Genomic DNA, 13117 nt, shown 5'->3' on the forward strand with positions numbered 1-13117 from the left:
AAGAGGTCTCTTCACAGTCCCCAAGTCCAGAACAGACTATGGGAGGAGCACAGTACTACATAGAGCCATGGCTACATGGAACTCTATTCCACAGTACTACATAGAGCCATGACTACATGGAACTCTATTCCACAGTACTACATAGAGCCATGGCTACATGGAACTCTATTCCACAGTACTACATAGAGCCATGACTACATGGAACTCTATTCCACAGTACTACATAGAGCCATGACTACATGGAACTCTATTCCACAGTACTACATAGAGCCATGACTACATGGAACTCTATTCCACAGTACTACATAGAACCATGACTACATGGAACTCTATTCCACAGTACTACATAGAGCCATGACTACATGGAACTCTATTCCACAGTACTACATAGAGCCATGACTACATGGAACTCTATTCCACAGTACTACATAGAGCCATGACTACATGGAACTCTATTCCACATCAAGTAACTGAAAATTAGATTTAAAAAACAGATAAAAAACACCTTATGGAACAGCGGGGCCTGTAAAGAGATACACACATTGGCACACACACACACACACACACACACACACACACACACACACACACACACACACACACACACACACACACACACACACACACACACACACACACACACACAACAACATACTCACGATAAACATGGATTTAGTACTGTAGATATGTGGTAGGGGCCTGAGGGCACACAGTGTGTTGTGAAGTCTGTGAATGTATTGTAATGTTTTAAAAGTCTATGAACTGCCTTAATTTTGCTGGACCCCAGGAAGAGTAGCTGCTGCTTTAGCAGGAACTAATGGGGATCTATAATAAATACAATACAATACAAATACTTGTTGGCCAACTACAGGAATACTGACCTCAGAGTCTCCAGTTTACAGTGGGGATTCCCCAGTCCAGCAGAGACCAGCTTCACTCCTGAATCCTTCAGGTCATTGTTACTCAGGTCCAGCTCTCTCAGGTGTGAGGGGTTTGACCTCAGAGCTGAGACCAGAGAAGCACAGCCTTCCTCTGTGACTAGACAGCCTGACAGTCTGCAAAGAGTCAAATCATATTAAAATCACACTGCTATTCTTTGGTGGTGAAAATAGTGGCAGTATATTTTTTCAACATATTCAGATACATCAGTGTCCTGAAACCTGCCATATCTATTCATAAATGGATGTTTCATTATTTGAAATGACAAATTATCAAAGTGTTGCTTGTAGAGAGAAAAATGTGTATTACAAATATTTGATTAGACTGACCAGACCAGTTTAAAAAGCAGTATCAGTCAAAAGACAGACAGTGAGGTATCAGATTTAGATTGTATTGAGTAAACAGTCCACACCATATCTATAATGACAGTGAGGTATCATATTTAGATTGTATTGAGTATACAGTCCACACCATATCTATAATGACAGTGAGGTATCAGATTTAGATTGTATTGAGTATACAGTCCACACCATATCTATAATGACAGTGAGGTATCAGATTTAGATTGTATTGAGTATACAGTCCACATCATATCTATAATGACAGTGAGGTATCAGATTTAGATTGTATTGAGTATACAGTCCACACCATATCTATAATGACAGTGAGGTATCAGATTTAGATTGTATTGAGTAAACAGTCCACACCATATCTATAATGACAGTGAGGTATCAGATTTAGATTGTATTGAGTATACAGTCCACACCATATCTATAATGACAGTGAGGTATCAGATTTAGATTGTATTGAGTAAACAGTCCACACCATATCTATAATGACAGTGAGGTATCAGATTTAGATTGTATTGAGTATACAGTCCACACCATATCTATAATGACAGTGAGGTATCAGATTTAGATTGTATTGAGTAAACAGTCCACACCATATCTATTATGACAGTGAGGTATCAGATTTAGATTGTATTGAGTATACAGTCCACACCATATCTATTTTGACAGTGAAGCTAACATTTTAAATGTGGCTCTATACTCCAACATTTTGGATTTCAGATCAAATGTTTTATATGAGGTGACATTGACACATTTGCAGTTTGTTTTGGGTTGTGTTTTGCCCAATAGAAACTCAGTGGTGGATGATGACTGGATTAATTTTCTTTCTAAGTGAGTAGATACCATGTTTCTAAACACTACTAAATTAATCCTGATGATGCCATGATTAATACAAATCATGAATGAATCATGAATCATAATGAGTGAGAAAGATACAGAAGCTACAACAAAACATGCTAACCTCTCACCATTAACAATAACAGAGGCTACAACAAAACATGCTAACCTCTCACCATTACCAACAACAGACGCTACAACAAAACATGCTAACCTCTCACCATTACCAATAACAGAGGCTACAACAAAACATGCTAACCTCTCTCCATTACCAATAACAGAGGATACAACAAAACATGCTAACCTCTCACCATTACCAATAACAGAGGCTACAACAAAACATGCTAACCTCTCCATTACCAATAACAGAGGCTAAAACAAAACAAGCTAACCTCTCACCATTACCAATAACAGAGGCTACAATAAAACATGCTAACCTCTCACCATTACCAATAACAGATACTACAACAAAACATGCTAACCTCTCACCATTACCAATAACAGAGGCTACAACAAAACATGCTAACCTCTCACCATTACCAACAACAGAGGCTACAACAAAACATGCTAACCTCTCACCATTACCAATAACAGAGGCTACAACAAAACATGCTAACCTCTCACCATTACCAATAACAGAGGCTACAACAAAACATGCTAACCTCTCACCATTACCAATAACAGAGGCTACAACAAAACATGCTAACCTCTCACCATTACCAATAACAGAGGCTACAACAAAACATGCTAACCTCTCACCATTACCAATAACAGAGGCTACAACAAAACATGCTAACCTCTCACCATTACCAATAACAGAGACTACAACAAAACATGCTAACCTCTCACCATTACCAATAACAGAGGATACAACAAAACATGCTAACCTCTCACCATTACCAATAACAGAGGATACAACAAAACATGCTAACCTCTCACCATTACCAATAACAGAGGATACAACAAAACATAATAACCTCTCACCATTATCAATAACAGAGACTACAACATAACATGCTAACATCTCACCATTACCAATAACAGAGACTACAACAAAACATGCTAACCTCTCACCATTACCAATAACAGAGGCTACAACAAAACATGCTAACCTCTCACCATTACCAATAACAGAGACTACAACAAAACATACTAACCTCTCACCATTACCAATAACAGAGGCTACAACAAAACATGCTAACCTCTCACCATTACCAATAACAGAGGCTACAACAAAACATGCTAACCTCTCACCATTACCAATAACAGAGACTACAACAAAACATGCTAACCTCTCACCATTACCAATAACAGAGACTACAACAAAACATGCTAACCTCTCACCATTACCAATAATAGAGGCTACAACAAAACATGCTAACCTCTCACCATTACCAATAACAGAGGCTACAACAAAACATGCTAACCTCTCACCATTACCAAAAACAGAGACTACAACAAAACATGCTAACCTCTCACCATTACCAATAACAGAGGCTACAACAAAACATGCTAACCTCTCTCCATTACCAATAACAGAGACTACAACAAAACATGTTAACCTCTCACCATTACCAATAACAGAGGATACAACAAAACATACTAACCTCTCACCATTACCAATAACAGAGACTACAACAAACCATGCTAACATCTCACCATTACCAATAACAGAGGCTACAACAGAACATGCTAACATCTCACCATTACCAATAACAGAGGCTACAACAAAACATGCTAACCTCTCACCATTACCAATAACAGAGACTACAACAAAACATGCTAACCTCTCACCATTACCAATAACAGAGGCTACAACAAAACATGCTAACATCTCACCATTACCAATAACAGAGGCTACAACAAAACATGCTAAACTCTCACCATTAACAACAAATAAAAGGTGACATTCTGTACTGTCACCTAATATGAAACATTCTATCTCAAATCCAAAATGCTGGAGCATAGCACCAAATGTAAAACTGTAAGCTTCACTGTCCAAACACATATGGTGTGGACTATGTGTGTCTGGTAAACACATGTGGATCTGGTGAACAGTTATCACTTGTTGACCAACTACAGGAATACTGACCTCAGAGTCTCCAGTTTACAGTGGGGATTCCCCAGTACAGCAGAGAGCAGCTTCACTCCTGAATCCTTCAGGTCATTGTTACTCAGATCCAGCTCTCTCAGGTGTGAGGGGTTTGACTCCAGAGCTGAGACCAGAGAAGCACAGCCTTCCTCTGTGACTCTACAGCCTGACAGCCTGCAAAGAGATCATCATGACTTCACAAACACACTGTTAATTTAACACCAGTAGTGAAGAAGGACAATGGCAGATGCATTTGGTTTATTCTCTCTAACAACATATAGATTCATATTCCATCTCCTAGAATTGTATGGTCATAATGTTATACTAATTTGAACATCAATGCATTTATTCAATTTGTTTTTCAATATAATATTATACACATATTATTATGCATATTTTTCTCTAAACTGAATATTTCTTCCTGATGATTAGTTCTTATATGTCATTTTATTTACTCACAGAACAGCTCTGGAGGCTTTGACCACTGGCAGCAGCCTCAGAAGACCTTCCTCTGATCTGGAGTATTTCTTCAGGTCAAACACATCCAGCTCCTTTTCTGAAGTCAGCAACACAAAGACCAGAGCTGACCACTGTGCAGGTGACAGGTAGGGTTTTGAGAGACTTCCTGAGTTCAGGAAGCTTTGGATCTCCTCCACTAGAGAATGGTCATTCAGTTCATTCAGACAGTGGAACAGATTGATGCTCCTCTCTGGAGAGGGATTCTCCCTGATCTTCTCCTTGATGTACTTGACTGTTTCTTCATGGGTCTTTGAGCTGCTTCTTGTCTTTGTCAGTAGACCTCGTAAGTGCTTCTGATTGGACTCCAGTGAGAGGCCCAGAAGGAAGCGGAGGAAAAGGTCCAGGTTTCCCGTCTCACTTTGTAAGGCTTTATCCACAGCATTCTTGTAGACAGTAACTTTATGCTTGTCTCTGAACAGCGCAGAAAGGTTCCTGGACTTTGATTGCGGTTCGGCCATTAGATTCTCTTTGTTGTTGATGAATGAGAGGAACACATATACAGCAGCCAGAAACTCCTGAATGCTCAGATGAACAAAGCAGTACACCTTGTTCTGGTACAGCACACATTCCTCTTTAAAGAGCTGTGTGCACAATCCTGAGTACACTAAAGCTTCATTGACATCAATGCCAGCCTCTTTCAGGTCTTTTTCATAGAAAATCAGATTGCCCTTCACAAGCTGTTGAAAAGCCAGTTTTCCCAGTGACAGAATGCTCTTTTTATTCCAGTGTGGACCTGTCTCTTCTTTCCCAAGATACTTTTCATTCTTCTGTTTGGTATGAAACACCACAAGGTGTGTGTACATCTCAGTCAGAGTCTTGGGCATCTCTTCTCTCTTATGTTTCAGCATGTGTTCAAGGACTGTTGCAGAAATCCAACAGAAGACTGGAATGTGGCACATGATGTGGAGGCTCCTTGACGTCTTTATGTGTGAGATGATTCTGCTGGCCAGGTCCTCATCACTGAATCTCTTCCTGAAGTACTCCTCCTTCTGTGGGTCATTGAACCCTCGTACCTCTGTCACCTGGTCAACACACCCTGAAGGAATCTTATTGGCTGCTGCAGGTCGGGTAGTTATCCAGAGGAGAGCAGAGGGAAGCAGATTTCCCTTGATGAGATTTGTCAGCAGAACATCCACTGAGGTTGACTCTGTGACGTCCCAACAGATCTTGTTCTTCTGGAAGTCTAGGGGCAGTCGGCACTCATCCAGACCATCAAAGATGAACAGAACTTTGTACTTGTTGTAGTCGGAGATTCTTGATTGTTTGGTTTCCATTGAGAAGTGATTGAGAAGTTCAATGAAAGTGTGTTTGTCCTCTTTCATCAAATTCAGCTCCCGAAAAGGGAATGAAAATACAAATTGGACATCCTGATTTGCTTTTCCTTCAGCCCAGTCCAGAATGAACTTCTGCACAGAGACTGTTTTTCCAATGCCAGCGACTCCCTTTGTCAGCACAGTTCTGATAAGTTTGTCTTGTCCAGTTAAAGGTGTGAAGATGTCGTTACATTTGATTGCAGTCTCTGGTCTTGCTTGTTTCCTGGTTGTTGTCTCAATCTGTCTCAGCTCATGTTCATTATTGACCTCTCCTGTTCCACCCTCTGTGATGTAGAGCTCTGTGTAGATCTTATTGAGAAGTGTTGGGTTTCCTTGTTTAGCGATCCCCTCAAATACACATTCAAACTTCTTCTTTAGATTAGATTTGAGTTCACGTTGGCAAATCACAGCAAGCTCATCTGAATGAAGAAATAACAGAGGATATTAATATTACGTCTGTTTTAATGCCTACACTATTGAAGGACTGTTATAAAGTTTTAAATTATAATAATTTATTCTCTTAACTGTCTGCATAAATCTATACATGTTTTAATACTGAGTTAAACACTGGTGTTTATTCTCATAACTGAATGTGTAAATGTTTTCATAATGCATTACAGACTGGTGTGACTGATTATATTATTATTGGTATTATTGATGGTATTATTAATGTTGTCTCTCTCTTTCTCTAAATTAATCACCACAACACATCCCTGCTGCTACTTGATGAGGTCACTAGGTGTTGTGTAAAGGCTGCTACAATATCATTGAGTTACACAGCTACTTTAGCTGTACTTTAGCTACAGCTTTTAAATGTTATAAAACAGCATTCAACATGAGGCAGACAGATCTTACTTTTCTCCAGTGTGTCAGCAAGCTCCTTCTGGTTCATTTTCCTCAGGACGTGCAGTGTGATCTTCAGAGCCCCCTCTCTGGCACTGCTCTCCTGCTTCTCATCTTCAGCATCCACCACTTCCTTATCCTGCTTCTGACTCTCAAAGCCTTCTGGGAGTTCTGGACTAAGAATCCTCTTGAACATCTTCAGCTCGTTCTTCACAAATGTCATAATATTCTCTTCAAGCACCTGAAATAAATCAAGTAATAAATGAAGCAAGAGAAGAAATGCTTTCTCATTAACACATTAATGAATGATTGACAGATCAACTTTACTTGAGGTAAACAAAAACAAATGTACATAACAGGACCACATACACTGAATATGGAGGCCAGGTCTGTTTGATGACTCTGGGAAGACTGACCACTGAGAATCTCTGACTCTGATCTCTCCTGTTGGTTTCTGTGGACAAAACATGAGATTACATCTCCTCATCCAGGGAGTGCACACACACACACACACACACACACACACACACACACACACACACACACACACACACACACACACACACACACACACACACACACACACACACACACACACACACACACACACACACAGGGAGGGAATATTGTGTTTGTTTAATATTGTTTTAGGACTATGAAAATGGACAAAATGATTAGCCTATGGATTATGAAAACAACAAAAAGAAAAGGAAAAATGGGAGAGGAGAAATGACTAGAGACAGTGTTGTTTAACTCACTGACCATGACCCATGAGTTCTTCTTACCTTTGTTCAGTAGAAAAGTCTCCCTCTCTAAACCGTATAGGTTGATCCATAGACCAGTCACTCTTCATGGACACACAGCTGGGTACAGGGGAGGCTGGTCTCTCCTGCTTGATTGGACTTCAACACAACAGAGACAAACATTACATCTCTCATCTACTCTGAGCTCAGATGGGAAACATAAGAAGAGTTTCATTCCTAAAAGCTATACAGTAATCCCTCGTTTATCGCGGGGGTTACGTTCCGAAAATGACCCGCGATAAGTGAAATCCGCGAAATAGAAAACTTTTTTTTTTTTTTTACAATTAGCAACTATTACATGTATACAAATACAGTGACTCACGTGTAGGCCGTTTCGTCGACATTATGGGTTTAGGAGATGTTCGAAATTACAAGATAATTTGGCCAACTTAATGTAAATTTGCCAAGCTGTTTTATGTACGTACACATAACTGCACGAGACGACAAAATGATAGCACAATTCGTAGCATGTTTTGATACAAGAAGCGGGAGTGAGTTTTTAGCGAATCAGAATGCAGAGCACAATGCACCAAAAAAAAAAAAAAAATGCATTATGAAAATCCGCGAAATAGCGAATCCGCGATAAGTGAACCGCGAAGTGGCGAGGGATCACTGTATATCAATTTTCAGAAATGTTCGTAAATTAGCTTTTATTGTTTAAAGAAGTTATGTTTATGTTAAGTTATTTGCTAAATGAGATGGCAGGTGGGTACCTGCTTCTATAAACCAATGAGGAGATGGCACGTGGGTACCTGCTTCTATAAACCAATGAGGAGATGGCACGTGGGTACCTGCTTCTATAAACCAATGAGGAGATGGCACGTGGGTACCTGCTTCTATAAACCAATGAGGAGATGGCACGTGGGTACCTGCTTCTATAAACCAATGAGGAGATGGCACATGGGTACCTGCTTCTATAAACCAATGAGGAGATGGCACGTGGGTACCTGCTTCTATAAACCAATGAGGAGATGCAGCGCGAACTACGTCACAAATAGAACTGACTTCTAGACGCTCAGTTTGTGGCGCGAGCAGTGTGTGTCATCGTTGTAGTCAGCCTGTCAGCCCCGCTAAAAGGCTGGTGTCGTTACTCTGCCTTCTCCGGGGGCATGTTGAGGTAAATTTACTAACCGGGAGGGTTGAATTATGTAATTTATTGGAGGGCTGGAAGACGCACTCTTGTCTTTTCTATTCCGAGGTTGTTTACTCGCAATATCAGATATTAAGATGTGTTTTATAATGAATGTATACTAAGGTTGAGGTTCTGACTAGTGATTATTTACCCGGTGTTCAATACCTGCTATTGAGTGTGGGGTTTTTATAAGGTTTTTTGACATGCTTAACTAACTATAAGCTAGTAGGGCTTCTTATGCATTAAAGTTTGAATTACTGACTCTTGTGAACCTGCATTTTCCATTGTTCTCACTTTTACCAGTGCTCAGGGCCTAACTATGAATATCAGCCTGAAATGTGTGTGTGTTAAAGAGAGCGCTGTACTGTGTGAAATATGTGTGTGTATGCCACAAATGTATCAGTCTGAAATGTGTGTGTGTGTGTGCTGGAAGTAACAGTTAGCTCAGATAAGAAGCTGGGAAGCTGTAGTTAGCCTTGAGCGAGAACAGTGGACAATGTATACAGGTGCAGATATCTCAGACAGTGTTATAAAACTGTCTGACCTCAGTCTCTGGGGTGAAGGAGCGTAATCTACACAGCAACAGCGAAAGGACACCAGAAAGCGCAAAGAAGCTGGGACCAGCTTATGTGCCAACACCAACGATAGGCTGGGTGAGTCTAAACCACGCCCAGTCTCTACTCTGACAGGCCGGCTCGGAAGTGGGAACTATCTCTGTCACGAGTATAATATACTATCTTTGTCAGAAACAAATCAGTTCCTTGTTCCACCCTGCGGGGTGGTGCAGTGAACCCGTATATACGAAAAATGTATTTGCCATTTATTAACTTTTGAATTAAACAATTATTTTAACCAAGTTCAGGTGTGGTATTGTTCCTATCTCAGTTGAACTTTCGCAACCCTAACAATGAGGAGAAGGCACATGGGTACCTGCTTCTATAAAACAATGAGGAGATGGCACGTGGGTACCTGCTTCTATAAACCAATGAGGAGATGGCACGTGGGTACCTGCTTCTATAAACCAATGAGGAGATGGCACGTGGGTACCTGCTTCTATAAACCAATGAGGAGATGGCACGTGGGTACCTGCTTCTATAAACCAATGAGGAGATGGCACGTGGGTACCTGCTTCTATAAACCAATGAGGAGATGGAACGTGGGTACCTGCTTCTATAAACCAATGAGGAGATGGCACGTGGGTACCTGCTTCTATAAACCAATGAGGAGATGCAGCGCGAACTACGTCACAAATAGAACTGACTTCTAGACGCTCAGTGTGTGTCATCGTTGTAGTCAGCCTGTCAGCCCCGCTAAAAGGCTGGTGTCGTTACTCTGCCTTCTCCGGGGGCATGTTGAGGTAAATTTACTAACCGGGAGGGTTGAATTATGTAATTTATTGGAGGGCTGGAAGACGCACTCTTGTCTTTTCTATTCTGAGGTTGTTTACTCGCAATATCAGATATTAAGATGTGTTTTATAATGAATGTATACTAAGCTTGAGGCTCTGACTAGTGATTATTTACCCGGTGTTCAATACCTGCTATTGAGGCGCCCTGAAAATAATATTCAAAAGATTGGTCCTTGACACAGAGGGGTTAAACACTAAAGTTACCGTCCATCTAGTGAAGAGAGGAGAACCGGACAGAGGTAGCCAGCATCCGTCAACGAGAGAATGATGTATTGTTAGCGAAGTTAACTAGGATGCTGCTGGTATAGTAGCTATCTAGCTTACCTAGCTGTACCGGCTAGCTAGCTGGTCGTTCTGTACCTCGTCTCGATGAAAATGACGAATCCGGTGAACCACAAAATGAAACAAGGATAGAGAGTGAAAAGGATCTGGCTACACTCATACTGTCCCTGACCGTAAAGAAAAAACCAAATTGAACACTGAACTTCGGTGTCTCAACACTGTAGTGAACTCCGTCATTATTCTCCAAGATCACCTCAGCCAACTCTGCGCGTATCCGGACAATATGCTTGGCGCCACACCGAACGGGGACGCGGACAGTTCTGTACGGGGACGCGGACAGTTCTGTACGGGGAGGCGGACAGTTCCAGAACGCGGACATGAGCAGTGCAACACAATCAACTAAATCCAGTCTTTACAGCGGGTTACATTAGTAATATTAATTTTTATTATTATGTTAAACAAACATTCTACGTTTTTTTATAACAATATTTTGAGATCTGGGACCATATCGCCAAAGTGTCTCAGAGTAGAAAATGGGTCATATAAGTGCTGAGAATAAAGACATTTTACACTTATAGGTATAAATTAAAGCTATGCATGAAGTCTCTAGTCCCACCTAGTCGGCAGATATTTAGGACACTTCGTGAGCTGTCCTAAGTAGTTAACAGCAGGTGTCTTGATAATACTATAGAATAATGCAGTGAGTCAGTGGTTTCTGCGCCACATGTAATTGCTTTGGAGTAGTTAAAAATAATGTTTTTATATTTCTATATGACCAATCCATTAATAATATAGACCTACATGCAACAGTATGTCTTGTGCTTTTGACAACGATTTATGTATAATAATTATGTATAACATGTGATTCCATGTATGTACCTAAAGCATTTTGTCTTCATTTTGGCAGATTAACTCATGCTTATTTATGAAGGTTAACTCAGGTTTTCATCCAGTGGCTAAGGAGTTGGACCTGTGGCTGAAAGGTGGCTGGTTTGAAAACGGCGGACTTGATCTGACCACTGGAGGGCTGCTGGGTTCACATCCTCAAAACATTCACCTTTCGTTGATCAGAACTCTACAGGTTCTTCTTCACTGAACCCAAAAATATATATAACTTTTAGTGGTTCCATATATTAAGGAAGTGATAGAAGCCTTTTTGGTTCTATAAGGAACCTTCTTTTCTAAGAGTGTATAATAAACATGTTTTTCTTTTGATTATTTAATTATCTACATCATGTTATTTCAAGTTGCCCCTTTGGAGCGCAACATCACATTGTTAAATAATAATCCTAAATTGGGCATGACTATAAATTAGGCAATTGAAGGCATCTAGGGTGTAATATGTGTTCAATGAAAATGAACATTGTATGCAACGTCGTAGGCAACATTATTGGCAAGGGACTTGATGCCTACTATGCCAAAGCTATTTAGAATTGTTAAATGGGTGTGAAGAGTGAGTTGATATAACGGTAATATTGTCAAAATTCTGCTTGTAACAACGATCACAATTGGTTAAAACAATATGCATTCCATTATATTAGGCAATAATTAAGAGTAGGCAAAGTGGTCGTGTCATGTGAAAAATTCTATCAAATGTCTAACATGGCAACGAGTACAGTCAGGGTGCCACGGAACCCCTGCAGTACCTCCACAGACCCCCGATTGAGAACCCCTGATTTAGCAGATGTTCTTATCCAGAGAGATTTACAGTAAGTACATTAATCTTAAAATAGCTATTTAAAATAACATAGACCCTGGATTGAGAACCCCTGCAGTACCTCCACAGACCCCGGATTGAGAACCCCTGCAGTACCTCCACAGACCCCGGATTGAGAACACCTGCAGTACCTCCTCAGACCCCGGTTGAGAACCCCTGCAGTACCTCCACAGACCCCGGATTGAGAACCCCTACAGTACCTCCACAGATCCCGTATTGAGAACCCCTGATTTAGCAGATGCTCTTATCCAGAGTGATTTACAGGAAGTGCATTCATCTTAAAAAAAGCTATTTATTTTGGAAATAAACTTAATCAAATCTTCATAAAATTGTCATCTTACCTCTTAGCTTTGGTGTCATGTCCCCCAGAGAGATGCATTTTAGAGGCAGGGCCCCCCTCCTCTCTCTCCCCAGAGAGACTCATTTTAGAGCACTGACCCCTAAACAGAGATCCAGCATGTTGATTGTGGTTAACACAGTGACAACTAAACAGAGATCCAACATGTTGGTTGTGGTTAACACAGTGACAACTAAACAGAGATCCAACATGTTGGTTGTGGTTAACACAGTGACAACTAAACAGAGATCCAGCATGTTGGTTGTGGTTAACACAGTGACAACTAAACAGAGATCCAACATGTTGGTTGTGGTTAACACCGTGACAACTAAACAGAGATCCAACATGTTGGTTGTGGTTAACACAGTGACAACTAAACAGAGATCCAACATGTTGGTTGTGGTTAACACAGTGACAACTAAACAGAGATCCAGCATGTTGGTTGTGGTTAACACAGTGACAACTAAACAGAGAACCAGCATGTTGGTTGTGGTTAACACAGTGACAACTAAACAGAGATCCAACATGTTGGTTGTGGTTAACAC

The 13117-nt window shown here is 40.6% G+C and overlaps 1 protein-coding gene across 1 annotated transcript in view; it reads right to left on the reverse strand.

Moving 5' to 3' along the window:
* Positions 1-12829, reverse strand: part of LOC129868498 (NACHT, LRR and PYD domains-containing protein 12-like) — a 29966-nt gene extending 17137 nt beyond the window's left edge. The window contains exons 1-7 of the mRNA XM_055942536.1: positions 12577-12829; positions 7679-7795; positions 7263-7347; positions 6906-7134; positions 4678-6469; positions 4219-4392; positions 882-1055 (exon numbers count right to left, since the gene is read on the reverse strand). Of these exons, the coding sequence (XP_055798511.1) occupies positions 882-1055; positions 4219-4392; positions 4678-6469; positions 6906-7134; positions 7263-7347; positions 7679-7795; positions 12577-12659 (2654 nt within the window). The 5' untranslated portion in view covers positions 12660-12829. The remainder of the gene's footprint in view (positions 1-881; positions 1056-4218; positions 4393-4677; positions 6470-6905; positions 7135-7262; positions 7348-7678; positions 7796-12576) is intronic.
* Between the last annotated feature and the right edge of the window lie 288 nt (positions 12830-13117).

This window comes from Salvelinus fontinalis, chromosome 2, assembly GCF_029448725.1.
Source record: "Salvelinus fontinalis isolate EN_2023a chromosome 2, ASM2944872v1, whole genome shotgun sequence".
NCBI classification, from domain to species: domain Eukaryota; kingdom Metazoa; phylum Chordata; class Actinopteri; order Salmoniformes; family Salmonidae; genus Salvelinus; species Salvelinus fontinalis.